Source organism: Phoxinus phoxinus (assembly GCF_949152265.1).
Source record: "Phoxinus phoxinus genome assembly, chromosome: 16".
NCBI lineage: Eukaryota > Metazoa > Chordata > Actinopteri > Cypriniformes > Leuciscidae > Phoxinus > Phoxinus phoxinus.
The window spans coordinates 28,906,801-28,927,100 of NC_136891.1; the positions used below are offsets into that span (position 1 = coordinate 28,906,801).

Below are 20,300 nucleotides of genomic sequence, written 5' to 3' on the forward strand. Positions count from 1 at the left end.
TAAAGATGCCATAATTTCCACATGAATAATACAGCAGCATCATGTGTGTGTGCGCTTATGTGTAAAAAAGGACTCTTGGTGGGGAGGTGGTTGCTGCTGTGAAACGCAGCCCTTGAGGATTAAAAATAACAACAGCTGGCCTTCAGGACGCCATGATGGAGAGAAAGTCACACTGTCATGTCTCTTACATGCCCGCACACCTTTACATGCAACACCTGGTCACTTTACGTGAACATTGTGTAAACAAAGTCGACTATAACAAAACCTGAAGACATCATTGAAATAAAGCACTTTTATGTCATCAATTAATAGACCATAAATAATAAATATACTTGTACAACAAGCATCTACAGTGGAAAAGTAGTCATAAAGTTAGCAGGAACACATTAACGTGTCTCAGACATGTGCATGAAGTGTTAACACACATTGGCCAGTTCCCCTGCACGTATTCAGAGCTGAGGTGTGTTTTCTCAGAGACCTGATCTGTTGGTTGAAGGGTTTCGCTATGCTGCAGACACTGTCTCATATTAATGTTTCACCAATGTGTGGTATGTCAGACCAAACACTTTCCCTGAATTATGGCGAAGGATCCTCTCCACGGGTTATTGAGGATGCAATCATTCACTGTCGGATTCGAAGGTGTTTTTCCACAAAATCCACAATAGGGTCATCATGAAGCAGCCAATAATACATTAAAACAAAACCATTTTCTTTAATAAAACATTGATTTACATTAATGGATCAACTATAACATCTGTTCTTACCTGTTGCATAACATTCTGTCTATCATATCCCTTATGAGGTTAAGGCAGCATTGTGCATCCCTCAATGTCTATGATATCCCACAATCCAGTGTGTGAATTGGGTGTGGGTTTTTTTTTCAACTTTTGACTTCATATCAATAAACAAGCATTATAGTCTGTAAATATTTGCTAAAAATTCCCTTATATTTATTCAAGAATCTGTTATAGATTATTAGACATGGCTTTAGGAAGTGCCTTATGAACCCGCATTTTATGAAACCTTATGGGATTCCATCATAAACATGCTATTTTTTAAGTTTATACTGTATATAAAAATGCCTACATATAAATAAGTAGAATGCATATATTTAATGTAATTGTTTTTATTTATGTACACTACAGTTAAAAAGTTTTGAAGCATAAGTACCGGTATCTTATGATCACCAAGGCTGCATTTATTTAGTCAAACTCCTTCCTCTTCTTCTTCGAAGAATAGAAAGTAAAAAAAAACAGAATTGGTAACACTTTAGAATAAGGTTCATTAGTTAACTACAGTTAACATTAATAATGAACTGGACTTATATTAATTTTAACATTTACTACTTTATTAAAATCTTGTTAACATTTAGATAATGCACTGTGAATGAACGAACAATGAACAGCTGTATTTTTATTAACTGACATTAACAAAGATGAACAAAAACAGTAATAAATGTATTTATCAGGGTTAGTACATGTTAGTTAATACATGAAGTAATGTTTAATAAATTAACCTTATTGTAAAGTGTAACCACAGCATTTATTTGAAATACTTTTTTTGTAGCAAAGTTGAAGTATTTACTGCCAATTTTATTAAGAAATAAAAACTTACTGATCAAAGTTTTAAACAGTACTGTGTAAGTTGATTATTGAGACCAAAAATGTACAGTGTTGGGTGGTCTTTAGAAGTCACTGGAAAATATATAAATTCATGTGAAGACAGTAAAGAGTAGATAATAGACGAGGGAATAAACGAGATAAAGGCAGCATCAGTGTTAAATGGCACTCATGCCTGGTTAATGCGGGACAGCTGTGCTAAAAGTATGCCAGCCTGAGTCATCATACGACAACTGCCCGTGATCCATCTCTGGTGTGAGCGTTTACACTAATCTGAGTGCATGATTATGGCGTATAACACAGAAATGGCCCATCTTCAGTACTACAATTCTGATATTCCTGATTAATGTTTTTTTTTTATGAAACGTAAATAAGAGGGTCTACAAGGTTTTTTTTCCTCACCTGTCTTTTTATGTATGTGTTGCAGGATGCAGGACAGGAGCTGGAATGACACACTCCCCCTCTCTCTGCTGATGAAAGAGGTGTGTCCTCCAGGGGGCGTGTCCTTCGAGGGGGATGGGGGCGTGCTTTCAGTGCCATCTCTTGATGGTGAGGTTTACATGGACTCAGTGACTGAGCCGGATAGTGGGGATGGGGACTTTCCAGAACTTTCTGCTTTCCTGAGCCAGGACGAGATGAACTTCAGTCTAGACCTGGCTCGAGAGGCCATGAGTGACGCAGGTGACCCAAATGACCTGGATGAACCACCCGTTTCCACAGAGCACCTGCCCCTTTACTCAGAAACCAAAGACCACACTCTCCAAGATTCAACATCTCAGTCAGCTGACGCCACATCTGGCAAGGTCACATCTAATCAGAACATGCTGCTCACAAGGCCTAACCAGCCCCCCACTGCTCCTGAATCGCCCGAAAAGTTCATCTGCCAAAAAACAATAATGCCAGTATATAAGCAGGACCGGCCCCGGCTGGTCCACGGAGGCCTGGAGCTCAACGAACGAGCTGCTTCAGCTACTGAGTTCTGCAGCCGAGCTGCTACCTTCATTGAGGAGCTCTCCTCCATCTTCAAAGGCTCCACACGTGTGGAGCAAAAAGTTGATGAAGACTCCTCCTCACCCGACAGTGGCTACTTGTCTCCAAGGAGCCACCGGCTGGCCATGCAGCAGGCTCAGCCACCTTCATCCTCTTCATCTTCATCTGAGCACAAGCTGGAAGCCGTGCAGCAGAGCCGAGTTGATGTTGGGTCAGATGAGCATCAGGGACGAGGTGTTAGTCTAGATGGACCCACGGCTCCTCCACACTTCACCCAGAAACTGAAGAGCCAGGAAGTATCAGAAGGAAGTCCTATCCGCCTGGAATGCCGGGTCACTGGAAACCCCCTTCCGCTAGTCAGGTATGAAAACCATTCTTTATGTTACTCAGGTATTGCCAGTACCTGCTAGCATTGGGTTGTGCTGTTTACTTGAATGTACCTAATAGATTCATGAAAGCAGACATTGCAGATATTTTTATTTATGCCAGTACTGGAAAGTTAACAAACAAACAGATGCTATTTTTAGTGATACCGCAGCTAGCCTTGGTGCGACGCCAGACTCGGTGCGACGGCAGACTCAGTCCTCCTGCAAGGAGGGGACTCCTGTGGAATCTTAGAACGATCCCTGCAAATGTTCCAAAGAAACACAAAGGAAGTGTGCGAATTATAGAATTATTTTAAGGAGAATCGACTTTTAAATAGAACTTCTAGTAATTTTCGAGATTACGGTTAAGGTTATTGATGTTTGTCGTGCAATGCAAATGTTGTGTAAAACTAAAGTGATAATGACAATACTTTTATTTTGTAGATATACCGTCAAATACACATATAACAAAACATTTATTAAAACAATACATATAAGACCTTCTGTCCCCTAAACTTTTGTTTTGACTTCCTTTGTGAGGTTGAAGTCTTAATCAGTGGGATCAGAGCGGACCCTAAACATAATCTCATCAAAGGTTATACTCTAAATTTAAGTTCACTAGGCAAATTGCCATATATTTGTTGATGGTCTAAACATCTCAGTTATCATATTAGATCTATCAACTTTTTTCCTCAATTTGGGCATTGCAAGTTTTCAAATTCCTCACACGCTTCAAGTGCACACATTACTGAGATGGGGGCACTGATCAGTGAACAGAATCACTGTTCCACATGAGATCATTTAAGTGTGTGTACATATGTTTCAGAGATACTCTTGATGGTGCAACTACCCATCGTGTGGGCATAGTGTCCAATGAGACACTATGTGGAAATTAGTGGAGGCAAACAGATTATAGAATGTCTGTGTGGTCCCATTACCCACCTTAGGAATTATGTTGGTACAGCTGCTGTTTGAGTGGGGTTGTTTACTTGCATTTAGCAGACGCTTTCATTCTAGTAACTGATGTTGTTCTGGAGCGCAGTGTGTTCTTGCAAAGAAGTGAGGAGGTCTGTGAACTCAGTTAGGCCTACTTTCCACACTTTTGTTAATCTGCTACCCCATCCCTCTCATTAAAATTAAAGGTGCAACTGAACACCTGATTGGTTTTAAAAAGCGATTTTCATTAGCTGATCTCCCCACTCCACTGATAACACTGAGGAAATATTCTAAGAACAACCAGTCACTATCAGTCAGATGCTTTCTTTAATGTGATGTCTATTGCTGTTATTTTTACTGGCATGCAAGGCTGGCATGGTGGTGGTGTTTCCACTGTCCACAGTCAAAAACACTGAAAACTTTAAATTGAAAATGTAATACTGTACATTCTGTGTTTCTTTTAAAGGGTTAGTTCACCCAAAAATGAAAATTTTGTCATAATTTACTCACTCTCAAGTTGTTCTGTCAAGTTCAAACCTGTATGAGTTTCTTTCTTCTGCTGAACACAAAAGAAGATATTTTAAAGAATGTTGGTTACTAGGCAGTTTACGGCACCCATTGATTTCCAGAGTAGGAAAAAAAAAATCCATCGAAGTAAATGGTTATGATGACTGAGTAATTGAAAATATTAACTTGACCCATAACTTCATTTTGAAATTTAAAGGGGTGGTATAATGCCCTTTTCACAAGATGTAAAATAAATCTCTGATGTCCCCAGAGTGTGTATGTGAAGTTTTAGCTCAAAATACCTTATTTTTTTATATAGCATGTTAAAGTTGTCACTTTTAGAGGGTGAGCCAAAAAGGCACCGTTTTTGTGTCTGTCCCTTTAAATGCAAATGAGCTGCTGCTTCCGGGACTGAGGGCGGAGCTTCAAGAGCTCATGTCCTGAAAATGTCAAAACCGTTTAGCCTTTTATGTTCAATCCAGTGTCAGAAACATGGAGAGACTCAAGAAGACGTGACATTCAACATAGACAACATTTCTGAATGGTTAGTTGATGAATTTATGTAGCTTATGTGTAGTTATGTATAGTCATTGATAATCTATAAATCGTTTTCAGGGTTTATCAAAATTTTAGGGTTCGTGATGTCACTATACTGGGAGGAATGTCGTGTTGTAGTCCTAAAACGCAATTTCTTTAAAAGCAAATATCTTCCTTTGCTTTGAACTTTGAGCGTTGTAACTTTGCAGATGTTGTTTATGCTCAAACAGCAACATTACACATTAAAGTTAGAAAGAAAAATCATAATCACCCACCACTTTAAATAACACGAGGAGAGGCTCTACATGTACATCCAAATAGTAACATAAGAGTAACCAAAATAACAAAGTGTTGTTATAAACTGCTTAAATAATCTGAATTCAGTCAGATTTACCAAACAGAAAGTAAGCTAAACGTTTTTCTTTTTAAAAATAATACTGCAATCTGTTATTTTGGTCTGATTATGCATTGTTTACATGTGTGTCTATATTTTGCTGTCAAACAGCATAATTCACCAGCTAGAATACCATTAATCCAGATCTAACCAGTATAAACCAGTCTGGACCAGCAAGGAAAGTTAGTCATCTCAGCCTGCACTTGCCAGTTGCTAATATAGAAATTATGAATTGAAGGGAAAAGTATCAAAATAATTTAACCCAGTATTTTAAAAAACAAAAAGCAGTGTTGAAATTTCAAGCAAAAAATAAATAAATAGGTTTTTAGCCTGACATCAGATGTTTGATGTTCTGTTAGTCTGAGTGCATAAACACAGAGCTCTGTGTTTTCCGATGTGCACAGCAGCACACACTATTTTCCACCCCAGCAACAGCAGGTCCGATGTCGAGCTAGAGAGGGGCAACAGTAAAATGGGATTTAAGCCCACGTAGGGTTGCATGATGAAAGGGGACAGAGATACAGTTGGACTGCAGGGACGTAGTGGTTGTACACTGGAAATGCAAAGCCTCGTCCGTCTCCCTCTGCCACTGCAACCGGGCCTCATCCTGTCAATATAAATAGTCCTCTGGTCAGCATGGAGGAGCCAGGCTCTGGAATGCTATCCATGCCATGACTTGACACTTTCCATACGGCTTTACTTTCTCCACCTTTCTACACCTTCTTAGGGGATATGTAGATGTCGGAAAGAGAGAGAGAGCACAGAGAAAAGATCCACAGGGAGATGTAGCATGTGGGTCACAGTGATTTTGCCAAGTAAGACATGTTCCTGGGTCAACATATTTTGTTAATCCTGGAACAACAATCCTGTCCGAATATTTATCCCTAACCCTAAAGCTAACCATACCCATAATTTATCCATAAAATCACAGTGAAATGAGCACCTAAACCTGGTTGTAAGCCAAAACTTGACATAAGTTGCACCTGAAATCTGATTGATTGATTGAAATGTTGTTCCAGGATCAACAAAGATTTAAATCAGGTTTACTGTAGCATGTGATCTGCCATTTATCCAAGATTTACTGACGGTGTGTTTTTGGCCTCTAGGTGGAAGTGTTGCATCTCAAGTTTGAGTTAGATTGTGCAAGACCAGATATAGTTTATTTTCTCAGAAACGTTCGTCTTGTAGACACTACAGAGACCCTTGGAATAAATACTGTAATGATTACATACAGGTGTTACATAACCCAGGGTTATATTTATTGAGACATGTTTTTCGCAGTTCGGATGGATGGGCTAAAGTTAGAGAGCTTGAAGTTTCTGGAGACATGAGGGAGACAGACATTTCTTGCAGCTTAGGAAATCCCTTTGGAAAAATACGGTACTAACACTTCAGTTCTTCTACAATATAACCAAGAAGTAACAAATGGAAACAATTTTTGAATTTATGAAAATATATTGATCTGTGTTTTTGTTTTGTTTTGTTTTTTTGCTCCAGAAACAACTTTTCCCCAAACTCAAGCACAACAAAATATTTCTCTAAATCAGTATTTTTGTCTTGTTTTCCAGTAATAATAGCTAAACATTTTTAAAACAGAGAAGCTAAACTGAATGATATTTATGTTTAAAACTAAAAATATGCTATTTTAATTGATTATTTTTTTGTTATTTTAAAAATGTTCTATACTGGATATCTTTACTGAACAACAAAATGAGAGTACTGAATTAAATAAAAATGTTTTTTTACAGTCCATTGGGAGTTGACAGTTTTAGTAAATAGTAAAAAAAAAAAATGGTCAGGTCCATGATCTCAAGATGCAGTGCCAGGAAATTGACTGAGTAAATAGAGTATGTCTCTAGTTTCCATCTTAAACAGTAGACAGTGCTTTAATATAAACAGACTGGTGAATTACTGGTAAAGTATCTAATGCATCTAATGTCTGAATCAGACATGCATATTCTTGCCTCTGTCTTAACTTGATTTTCTCCTTGAAGGTCAAATGGCAATGAATCACGCTGAATGGACATTCGATTTATATAACATGAACCAATTCAATAATCAGGTCTTTACACTAACTATACTATTGTAATATATTTATATCATCTTAACAATTACTATATTTATTTATAATGTCTACTGGCCAATGCGAATATCAAATGTTACCTTTTATGTGCACTATTTATTCATAACTTGTTGATCGGCTAGGAATTTTTGTAGTTCACATCACTTCACACAGTCATGGGTGTGAAGACTTTCTCACGCACCCTTTTGAAATCAAATCGTGTATAACGAAACAGCGCCAGTAATCTTTTGCGTCTACTGAACCTGTAAATGACATCATCAGCATGTGTCAAGCTCCAGTCTGAATACATCAGAGTCGACTGACATCATTTTGAGTCAGTAAGCTAATGCATCTTCCTTTAAGTGTTGTGCATTAATAATAATAATAATAATAATTCGTTACATTTATATAGCGCTTTATCTGAGACCTCAAAGCGCTTTACATAGAAGGGGGGGAATCTCCTCAACCACCACCAATGTTCAGCATCCACTTGGATGATGCGACGGCAGCCATATTGCGCCAGAACGCCCACCACACACCAGCTTACTGGTGGAGAGGAGACAGTGATGAAGCCAATCAGTATATGGGGATGATTAGGAGGCCATGATGGACAGAGGCCAAGGGGCAAATTTGGCCAGGATGCCGGGGTTACACCCCTACTCTTTTTCGAAGGACATCCTGGGATTTTTAATGACCACAGAGAGTCAGGACCTCGGTTTAACGTCTCATCCGAAGGACAGAACATTCATAAACATTCATACTTACTGTGCAACATAATTGTTCCATGTCTGTCTGACTGACTGGCTGATCCAACTCAATGCCTTTCTTCTGTGTGTCAGTGAGGATAGATAATAGGCTATGCAGTGCAATGTTAACCTAATGGACAATTTCCTTCAGAAAAAAAGTATTTTTCCACTGTAAGGTTGATATGTTTGTGATATTGGCCTAAACAGGAAGTCGGTGTGGCTGACTGCCTTCTCGATTTGTCTTTTAGTGATCCGTGCTGACCTCAAGATAGTGACCAGGTGACATCATATGGTAGAGTGGAGTGTATCTTCCCTCTTCGCATTCTTTCATTTAAACCATTAGCCTCAATCATTTGCAGGTGTGGAGAGGCAAGGCGTTAGGTAAACATTGGGTTTGGCAGAGAGATAAATATAGTGCCCAGGCTGATAGAGGTGCCTCTGTAGATTTATGCATCTAAGGAAACCCAGAAAACTCTCAGAGTAGTGTGTGTGTGTGTGTGTGTGTGTGTGTGTAGGTCAAAATCTACACATGTGCCATGAAGCCTTTATGCTTTCCGCATTGACATTTAGGTAATTTGTGTGTGTGTGTGTGTGTGTGTGTGTGTGTGTGTGTGTGTGTGGGTGTGTGTGTGTGTGTGTGTAGGTCAGAATCTACACATGTGCCATGAAGCCTTTATCCTTTCCGCATTGACATTTAGGTGTGTGTGTGTGTGTGTGTGTGTGTGTGTGTGTGTGTGTGTCCTCCTCAGAATTTCACATCTGTTCATCAGTATTGCCTTTACGGCAGTAAAGTCAGTGGAGATGTAACACACTTGCTTTGGTATCAATTATATTATATTCTTAATTTTCATTTCATTCTTCATTTACTCATTTATTTATTAGTGTAGTTGATCACAGTGTCCACCTCGGAAGATTACTCTTCTTGGGTGGACATATAAGCCTGTATAAATATGGGACAGTTTTTCTGGATGTTCCAGAAAGTGTGTTAGTGATGATGGAAAGCCGATATTGACACAAACACAGCCTATTCAGTAAATTATAGAAAAGTACTTTTCCAAATGATATGGTAAATTTATCCATATAAATTATTTAAATAAATAATATGTTTAAATTTACAATTATAAATAGATTGCTTGGTTATTTTAACATAAAACTAATTACATGCTTGTTCTGAATTTCTGTGTACTGGTAGTTAATAATGTTTCTTTTTGAGTCTGGTTTATTGTCATTGTGTGCATGCATGGCTTGGCTTAGTTTGTCATTCCTGTTATCTAAACTGTTGTTTAACGTCATCTTTTGTAATGGATCATAAATGGTATTAGCCAAAAAGACATGCATAATTGTCAACATGACTGCATGATTCTGTTGGCAAACAAACATCACTTGTCCGTGAGCATGTGTGCATGCTAATGCTCCACAATTGGTACACATGTTGATATTTTTAAGGAACATTTTGCAAGAATTTGTTGTGAAAAGGGTAAACAAATACAGCATATAACAAACACCATGAGTCACACACACACAAACACACACACACACACACACACACACTCAGCGGGAGGACAAGGTTCTCATTATAATAAAACTAATTGGAAACAAAGTGATGTGGAAGTTATGTTCACCCATGGGAGTAGCTTCGCAATGAGTGTGAGCATGTGTGTGTATTCATTACTTCTCTGGTTAATGGCTCTTTCACATTTTATCACTTGTTTCCCTTGGGCATGTTCTTTGATGAGGTTGCCAGATCTTAGCAGGAGATCCTCCCTCGTACTTCTAAAAATGCCCCTTGCAGTCACTCTGAATAACAAGCCCAGCTTTGCGTGCCAGCATCCCCCTTCACCCCACTCTCAAGAGGAAGAGAGAAAGATTGTGAATGAATATGAAATTAAGCTAAAAACGTTTAAACAGAAAAAAACAATTCATCTTGTTACCGGTTTGGGGTCGGTATTTTTGAAAGAAGTCTCTTATGTTCACCAAGGCTGCATTTATGTGTTAAAATAAAGTAAAAAGGTAATATTGTGAATTATTACCATTTAAAATAACTGGTTTCTGTTTAATATATTTTAAATGGCCGCTGAGTTTTCAGCATCATTACTCCAGTCTTCAGTGTCACGTGATCTTTCAGTAATCATGATTTGCTGCTCAAAAAACATTTATTATATCAATGTTGAAAACAGTTTTGCTTAATGTGTTTGTGGAAACAAAGATCAGATTTTTTTTTTTTTTGATGAATGGATCAGTATTATACATTTCTTTACTTTTCAATTTTAATCAGTGTAATGCATCCTTGCCGACTTAGTGCCAAAGTGCCAATTTAAAAACAAAACAAAAAACAAAACAAGTACTGACCCTAAACTTTTGAATGGTGTGTAATGTGTTTGAAGAGCCTTTCGACTGTGTTGTAAATACCTGAACACCTGGTACTCTCCTTGTTTACAATGTTTCTTCAAATGCTAACGGGACGGAACGGCGTAGCAATGCATTATTGGTGTTTGTTTGTACAAAATGTCCAGGCGTAGTCTGTCACAGTTGGAAATTTCCTCAAAAGGAAGAACATCAGAACATATGTGAAGAATCATTGATGCATGTTCTAGAGCGAGAGGAAGCAGAAGCTAGAGGGAGAGAGGGAAGGAAAGAGACCAGGGAATAAGGGTGAATAAGGATGTTGTTTTGTCTGTGCCAACATTCTTGGAATGAACCACAAGAGGACTTGTTGTCATGCAAATAGAGCATTTTCTGACAAGAGCTGGGATTTAAGAGGGGCTGAAAAAGAGTGAAGGGTGGACAGTGAGGGAGAAGCATGGATATGTAGGGAAGATTATTGCTTGGGAAAGAAGTGAGGAATTCTTGCTTGGCGGAAACATTTTGGTTGGCAGCTAGAAGAACCACAAGTGTGTCACTGTGCTACACTGAACAAACATGCAGACTTTGCTTTGGCGTTAACAGTCCTTCCAACAGTTGATGCTAACATGCTAAAAGACACACTAGTTATTGTCAAATGGAGTGAGGTCATAAATACACCAATGAACTGATTATAATTTATAATGTTACAAAATATTTATATTTAAAATTGCTGTTCTTTTACTGAAGAATCCTGGAAAAAAGATATTTTTTCCTCAAAAAAATTAAGCTGCACTGTTTTTAACATTGATAATAAAAATGTATATTTCCTGAGCAGCAAATCAGCATATTAGAATGATTTCTGAAGGATCATGTGACACTGAAGACTAATGAAAAGAGTATTAAAAATTTTTTTTTTTACATATTAATAGAAATTAATATTAATTTGTTAAATGTTTTTTTTAATGTCCTGTTTTATTGTATTTTTGATCAAAGAAATGCAGCCTTGGTGAGCATAAGTGACTTCTTTATTTAAAAAAATTTATCCAAACTATTGCGAGGGATTATTCCACATTTAGAGTATTACACTGTCACTGTTTGATCTGTGGGAAAAGTTCTCTGCCAGGTTTTTTACCTTCTCCTCCTTGGTAAGTGATAGCTTGAAATTATGATGTCATCTCATAAACATGAGTCAAAAACTGCAGTGGATGACTCAAGTATGTGTTTGTGTGATACATTTGAAACATACGGATCAGAAATGAGTCAATGATGAGACGTCTTCTCTCAAACCCCTTTGGTACTGACCTCTGACCCTGTATCTTTGTTGTGTATGTTAATCGCTTTCATGATCCCTGGGATTAGAGCGAGGAGTCTCAACACATCTCCATAATGGAAATGCTGACTTCAATTTTGGGCTAAATCCCAGCTCATTATGACTTAACATTGACTTTGTCATCACAACCCTCAGATGTGTTTGAATGTGCTTAAGATTTGACTGTTTTAGCTGTACTTGGTGTACTTTTCCACATCTCTCTTTACAAATAATGGTTGATTTAAGGGTCAGTGACAAAAAAGGAAAAATCTAGCTTACAATGCTTAGAATTCTTAGAAAATGTAATATTTGCGTCCTTTGTTTTATATGTTTATATAACTTTTATACCATTTTTAAAAGTATAATTACCGTATCTGTTATTTTAAAAGTCTTGAGATTCTGCACAGGTCCTCTGTATTATATCATTTCTTGTTTTATATTATTCCCTGCTGGTCTCTTTATACATCAACCTGCTTTGTCGACAGTATTCGCTCACTTGATCATACAGTTTTTTATATGCTTTATATGCACGTTTTTTAGCTGATGCAATCCCAACCTAATCATACATTTCAAACATAAACTTAAGCTGTCTTTTGTGTATGATGATCTTTACCCTGCCGTTTTTACCACATTCTGCACGCAACGTATAGACTGAAGTTCAGAACAGTATCTGTGTTCAGCACAGGGCACTTAGACATTGAGAGATTAACATTACTTTATGACGTAACCCTTAGCAACGGTGTTCCCATGAAGTACTGTTGTGTTTTGTTTATGCCGAGATGACAGTGCAGTGAGCAGCCACCTGGGACTGAGAAACAATAAAAAGAAAAAGAAACACTTGATTACAGAGAAATGCAAACACAAACACTCACTGCAAGAGCTCATTTGAAACGACAGCAAACACATACACATTAGCTATAGTTACATGCACTGCAGTTATCACAATGTTGACTTCATTCTAGATAATATACTGATTAATGGTCATGAACAACTATTGAAATCTTAATTTCTTTATTTAATAAATATTTGTATTGATTTTCCTCTTACAAATTGTTGTACGTTAGTGTCGTGATTCCAACTTACATGACAAATATTGTAGCTAGTAACATTATATTACACATTTAAGGTAATATAATCTGACCTAACTCGTTTATCACATTAATTTAAATGGGACAATTTTGTACCGTATTGATATGACTACAAAAAGACAGGGAAAAAAAACATTCTGTGTTATCAACAACATGAAGTGCATTAAGTATTACATTATGTCAGCGTTTCGTGATGGAACTGCAGGGCGTTCGTGAGTTTAATGAAGAGCTATTAATTAAATCATAATATAAATATTATATAAATATTTAAAAACTTGTTTATATGGCAGTTTCATTCTCACAATATTATTTTAATGATGCTCTTTATTGTGGTAAATGGTTATTAACTGATCATCAAGTAGGGCTGTAAACGATTAATCGCGATTAATCGAATCCAAAATAAAAGTTTGTGTTTACATAATATATGTGTGTGTATTGTGTATAATTATTTAGTATATATGAATACACACACATGCATGTATATATTTGAGAAATATTTGCATTAATATACTGCATATATATATTTTATATGATTTATATTAAATAGAACTCTTTTATATATAAATAACAAATTTTCTTAAATAAATACATGCATGTTAGCGTATTTATGTATACAAAATAATTATACACAATACACACACATATATTATGTAAACACAAACGTTTATTTTGGATTCGATTAATCGCGATTAATTGTTTACAGCCCTATCATCAAGTGTACATTTTACTCTCCCTTTCTTTTCCTTTGTGCTGTGAGAACAGTTTCCTGTTGATAAGAAGAGTAATTAAAGCCCTGTAAGCTGATAGACAAAGTCAGCAGCCTGTTTGCAGAACTGATAAGAGTAAAAACTGTGGTCCTGAAGCCACAATGCTGCACTACAACAGTGACAGGAGGAGGATAATGATGACACTGATGATGTCATGAGGGCAGTCACGATAAAACGGACAGTTAGAGAGAAATATCCAAATGCAGCTGCAGAGAGGAACGCAATGCTGCTGGTGTGAATGAGCCAAAGACGTGGGGAGAGGTCAAAGGTCACAATAACAAGACCAAAAATCCACCAAAGGTCCCATACTCACAGAGCTGTGTGAAACGGCACACACGTCAACTAACGTCACACACTCGCTTGCTTCTTAGACACACTCACACTGACACACTGAGGACAGGGTGGTGTTAACAAGGACTCTGTCACTTTGGCATGCTAACGTCTGTTTGCTAGTGCACACGCCCGAAAATATTCTGCGTTATCTTGGCTGATGTCAGGTCAGGCCATGTATGGAATAAAGACGTTCACACACACTTAAGTAGCAGCATGTTAGGTGGATTCATGGGGTGTACCGTGATGCAGGGTTTGATATGGCTGTTAGCTTTGAATGTGCCTGAATTCTTGTGTTTGGGCCAAGAGACTGACAGCCTTTGAACCTTAACCTGCTATCAATTATGTAGCTTATACAGTATCTCTCATATCTGAAGACTGAATGCTAGCATTGGTTTGTGGTGTAATTGTATTGTGATTATTTCATTCTGATTCGTTGGTGTGAAAAGCAGGTGTTTGTGTTTATGACTGGTTTATTGTATGTGTGTACGTGTTTGTGTATGCATGGGTGCACGCAAGTGTACGTGGGTGTGTGTATGTCTGTGAATGAATGACCCTGTTTACGCCTGGTATTACAGAAGAATGTTACAACATATTATATTTTAAATAAATGCTGTTCTTTTGAACTTTCTGTTCATCAAAAAAATCAATGTTTTCAACATTGGTAATGATCGTAAATGTTTCTTGAGCAGCAAATCAGCATATTAGAATGATTTCTGAAGGATCATGTGACACTGAAGACTGGAGTAATGATGCCGAAAATTCAGCTTTGATCACAGAAATAAATAACATTTAAAAATATATTCAAATAGAAAACAGATATTTTAAATTGTAATAATATTGAACAATATTACTGACTTTTTTTTCTTTTTTTAATCAAATAAATGCAGCCTTGGTGAGCATAAGAGACTTGTTTAAAAAAAAATAATATATATATATATATATATATATATATATATATATATATATATATATATATATATATATATATATATATATATATATATATATATATATATATATCTTATTGGTCCCAAACTTTTTAACAGGAGTGTACATATTTATATTATATCCTTATGTTATTTCATAATATACATATAGTTATAGTCTGACTACATTCTGTCTTCATAATATTTCTGTAATTTATACAGTTGTAATCTAAATGATTCAACCCCCATTGCAAATCAGGTTTATTTGCTAAATTTACAGACTTTCAGCTGTTTGCAATGAACAAATCAAACAAAAAGTAATTAAAATAGCTCAACACAGCCAATGTTTCAAGTGGTTTCCCCAAATTGAACTGAAAATTAAACTTTTATGACTTCTGCATTCTCAAAAATATTCAACCTCCTGAATAGAATCCCTCACAACAGCAAAAATCTGCATAACAGATGTAATACACCTAATCAATGGCTTAATTATTTGCACTAGGTGTGCTTGAGCTAGAACACTTGAAATATCTCAAAATAATGGTCCAAAAAGTTAAGAGAAGATATAATCGCCCTTCACAAACAAGGAAAGGGATACAAAAAGATAGCGAAGGCACTAAATGTTCCTAGAGAAACCTTTGGAGGCATAGTTTGTAAGTTTAAAGTCATAGGAACAGTGGTTACACTACCTGGACAGGGCAGAAAAAGAAAGCTATCAACGGCTGCTACCTGATTTCTGAGAAGGCAGGTTCAGAAAAACACTAGAGTGGCTGCAAAAGACCTGAAGCAAGACTTGGTGGGAACAGACACTGAGGTTTCAGCTTGCACAGTAAGGCACGTACTAAACGAATGCCAGAACTCCAAGACGTACACCACTACTGACCCAAAAGCACAAGAAAAGTCGGCTCCAATTTGCTCAAAATCATATAAATAAGCCACAGAGGTTTTGGGATTCTGTTCTGCGGAGCGATGAAATAAAACAAACTTTTCGGCCCTATGGATCAGCGGTATGTCTGGAGGAAGAAGAATGAAGCAAATGTTGAAATGAACACTCTGTCTACAGTTAAGCATGTTGGTGGCTCGGTGATGCTCTGGGTCTGCTTTGCATCCTCTGGCACTGGAAACCTGCAGCGTGTGGAAGGCAAGATGGATTCATTGAAGTATCAGGAAATTCTAGGAGAAAACGTCATGCCGTCAGTGAGGAAGCTGAAGCTTGGGTGTTATTTGACCTTCCTACAGGACAATGATCCCAAGCATACCTCAAATTCCACCAAGGCTTGGTATGGTTGCAGAGGAAGTCCTGGAAGATTCTACAGTGGCATCACAGTCACCTGACTTGAACCCCATAGAAAAACTGAAGAAGTTTGAAGAAAGCAGTTGCAGAACGCAAACCCAAGAATGTCACTGAACCGAAGGTTTGGTTATACATCTTGTTAGCAGGAGGTCATAACAGCAAAAGGGTGCTCTACTAAGTACTAAAGATGCTTGCCATGAAGGGGTTGAATAATTTTGAGACAGCAGAAGTCATTAAAAGTAAAATTTTCAGTTAAATTTGGGGAAACCACTTGAAATATTTCAATGACTTTTGTTTGATTTGTTCATTGCAGCTGAAAGGCTGTACATTTTGCCGATAAACCTGATTTGCAACGGGGGTTGTCTGACTCATAAATATGTATTTATTTGTGGATCTTAATACATTAAAATATAGAGCTGCCTTTTTATTTTAGAGGGTCGTTCAAGGGAATCATCATATCTGGGGGTCATTGGTTAAGGAATGTGTATATTGAGGAGCTCATGTTTCCAGCTCATGCAGAAATATTCTAACAGAATATGTTACCCATGCAGATTGTGACAGCATTACAATCTCTCTATTAAACTGTCAAAATACACAGATCTGTCTAACACATCAGGTCATTTCTCTCACTCTCATTCTCTCTTTATATAAATCCCTGTACCATATCACATCATTCATTTGTCTTTCTTTCCTCATGTTTCCTCTTTATCACACTCTCTTATCACATCCCCATCTGTCTCTTTCTTGTTTTAACTGTCCCTTCAAGAAAATTCTTTCCGCGCTGCTCATAATTCCTCCCCTCTGTCTTGTTCCTCTCTCAGTCTTCTTTCTCATCTCTGTCCATCTCTTCGGGTTCTGCGGGGTTCGACCGTGAGGCGCCGGAGTTCTGGTGATGATGTCACAATCTTAGGGAGTTGTGTCTCTGAGCATTTAGTTTCGCCTGTTAAACTGACCCCTGTGATATTACCGACTCTATAAACGTCTGCATTGAGGGAGGCAGAGGTCGGGGTAAGCTGAATCATTCACTTATATAATGGCTTCGCTCACTGTGCAGGAACTTACTGGAGTCAAATGTAGGCCACGGTTGCACGTGAAAGGGCAGAAGGAGTCTGTATTGGCGGTGGTCCGATTATGACGGCTGAAGTCATGGAGTGTGTACATGAAGATTAATGTATTTTGGCATTTATCAATGTGAAAATTTTTCCGTTTCACATTGAATGGTGTCATGTTTAATAGTGTAACTGTAGATGATTGTACTTTTGCTCATTCATGAAACTGAGCTGTTTTTAAAGTATGATATGTGATCTAATATAAACCTTAGTGCGTCTTTTGAAGCAAAGCCATCAAATATAAAGTTGATTTAGATGTGGAGTGCTGCGTATGCTGGTGAATATCACTGATGGTTTTAGCAGTTTACGAGACACGTCCAACACAAACCTTGAACTTAGCTTTAAACCCAATTTGTCTGAGGGACAGAACCCTGTTTTAATTTAAAGGGACAGTTCACACAAAAATTAGGAAATGTGGACCACAAAAGAATATTCCATATATATACTAACTAGACTAGAGAATATATATTTATAGTTGAAACTTTCTTCAGAAAATCTTCTTTTGTGTTCTGCAAGACAGAAAATCATAAATGTTTTAAATTACATTAAGATGAGTGTGATTATGAGAATGATGACAGAAGATAGAAATTATAGAGAAGAGCATTATGACTGGCCATACATTTACTTTTGACATTTTAAGGAGCCAATTGTTTTTAATAATTGAGACTTTATCTCTCAGTGCGACCTTATATCTCGAATTGTGACTTTATATGCCGGAGCGGGACTTCATATATCGCAGTGTGACTTTATATCTCATAGTGTGACTTTATATCTCGTAGTGGGCCTTTGTGCAAGATAGTCACACTTTGAGGAATGAAGTCAGACTGCGATATACTGTATAAAGTCACACTGCGATATATAAAGTCACTGTGCAAAATATAGTCACACTACGAGATATAGTGACTTTATATCTCACAGCAGTGTGACTATATCGCAGTGTGACTTTATACTGTATATCGCAGTGTGACTTTATTTCTCGCAATGTGCCTTTATATATTGCAGTGCGATTTTACAGTGATCATACTAACCTTACTAATAGTGATATTAAAACACATTTTAGGCCTAATATTTCGAAATATGCATTATGCAATAAAGACTTACTCCAAATAAATTTTAATTATAATATTTATACCAGTAAGTCACAAGTGATATGTCAGTAAATATGTTATGGATTTGTAGTATACTTAGTATTAAATAAATGTATTTTAAATACATTTTGGTATAGGTTTTTTCACTAGGGTATATGTGACTTAGCCTGGCTCCGCCCTCTTACGTACTTCCGCTCAATTTTAATTTTCCTTCAGTACTGTGTCTGGGTTTGTGGTATATTCGTGGGTTTTCTCCGGTCACTTTTTAACCGGTCCAATCAGAAAACAGAGGGAGTGGCTGAGAACAATGACGTTGAGGTCGTGCGCTAGTTTGAGTTGAAGTTTCGTCACGACCAAACATTAACGATTGGTTATGGAAGATCCAAAGTGGCTCATAGATCCAATAGTTTTAAACTTCAACAGAGTACCTGCCTTCAAGGAAGTTAACGCTTGTCAATGGAGAGAGGCCAGACTCTCTGTACAAATTAAATGTACGAGAGTCTGGTAGGACCAGGCTATATATATATATATATTGCAGTGTGATTTTATATCTCTATCTATTTTTCAGTATGACTATATATCTCACTTTACATATCGCAATGTGACTTTAGTATATCTTGAAATGTGACTTTATATCTCACAGTGTGACCTTATATCTCACAGTGTGACTATCTTGCAGTGTAACCATATATTTTTCACTATGACTTTATATCTCACTTTATATATCGCAGTATGACTTCATATCTTGCAGTGTGACCTTAACGACTTAAATGTTACATATTTTAATGTAAAGACACACATTAGGCTATTGTTAGAGAATGTTCTGGAAATCTCCGTTTAACAGATACAGTTCAACAGATGTCCAGGAGCAAAAAGATGCAAAACAAAACCAGAAAAGGCTTCCTGCATGAGAGATGACATCAGTTCTGTGGGTGTGTGTATCTGTCCTTGAATGGGTCTGTTTAACAGAATACCTCCATCAGATTTGGATATGTATGATTTGTACATTGTACTGTAAAATGAGGAGCATGTCAACTTTGTAGCTCATTCGTGCCTTTGGGCATACATTGATTTATTTGTGTGTGTTGGAAACCTTAGCAATTTCAAAAGCCAAATGAAATGAATGTGTATTTGAGGCAGATGTCAGTGAGAGTTTTTGACTGTGTTTCTGCAGTTGATCTAGTTTTATTGTTTTCTTGAGCTTTTGATTTACCAACAACTGAAGCCCATATTTCAACCCCAAACACACACAATAATACTGTATGAAAGATTACTTTTTGGTCCAACTACATGTCCAACACATTAATACAGGTTGACGACACACCAGAGACAAGAGAATTGGGAGGGAACTGTAAAATACACTATGTATATCTTCTGTGTAAACTCAAACAGAAACACAAAGGAACCTTTTTACCAGCTCAAAATCCAGAGAAACCTTTCGTCAATTTCATCTGAGCTTCAGTGCTGGTCTTTGAACGCAATCTTTCTCAACGTTGTGTATGTATTTCACCATCATTAACTTCACTGAATAGATGATAGTCATCATTAATCCTTGTGTTTAGATTTGTTTGTCAGATTAATGGTTTGTTTATTTAGAGTGCAATTGTTAAAGTGTTGTTTGCTTAACTTGTACTATTCAGCATCTTAGTGCGTCCGGAGAGGACTAGAGTTTGTTTTACTTTGTGTTTTCTTTTCTTTGGAGAAATGTAAAGGTTGTCATGGTAATTGGAAATTTTGAGATGATTCTGAGATGACCTTTGGAAGACTTTTTGAACAGAAGGATGAGAGTCAGGCGGAAAGAGAAGTGCAGATGAAAAATTATTTATAAATATTATTATTATTATAATTTTTGGGTGTTGTTATTAGTTGTTCTGAAAAATAAATTGT

The 20,300-nt window shown here is 37.0% G+C and overlaps 1 protein-coding gene across 6 annotated transcripts in view; it reads left to right on the plus strand.

Moving 5' to 3' along the window:
* palld (palladin, cytoskeletal associated protein) overlaps positions 1 to 20,300 on the plus strand; it is an 80,233-nt gene that overhangs the window by 2,228 nt on the left and 57,705 nt on the right. For all 6 annotated transcript variants that reach the window (XM_079639151.1, XM_079639156.1, XM_079639158.1 and 3 more), the window contains exon 2: positions 2,047 to 2,970. In XM_079639151.1, coding sequence (XP_079495277.1) covers positions 2,047 to 2,970 — 924 coding nt within the window. The remainder of the gene's footprint in view (positions 1 to 2,046; positions 2,971 to 20,300) is intronic.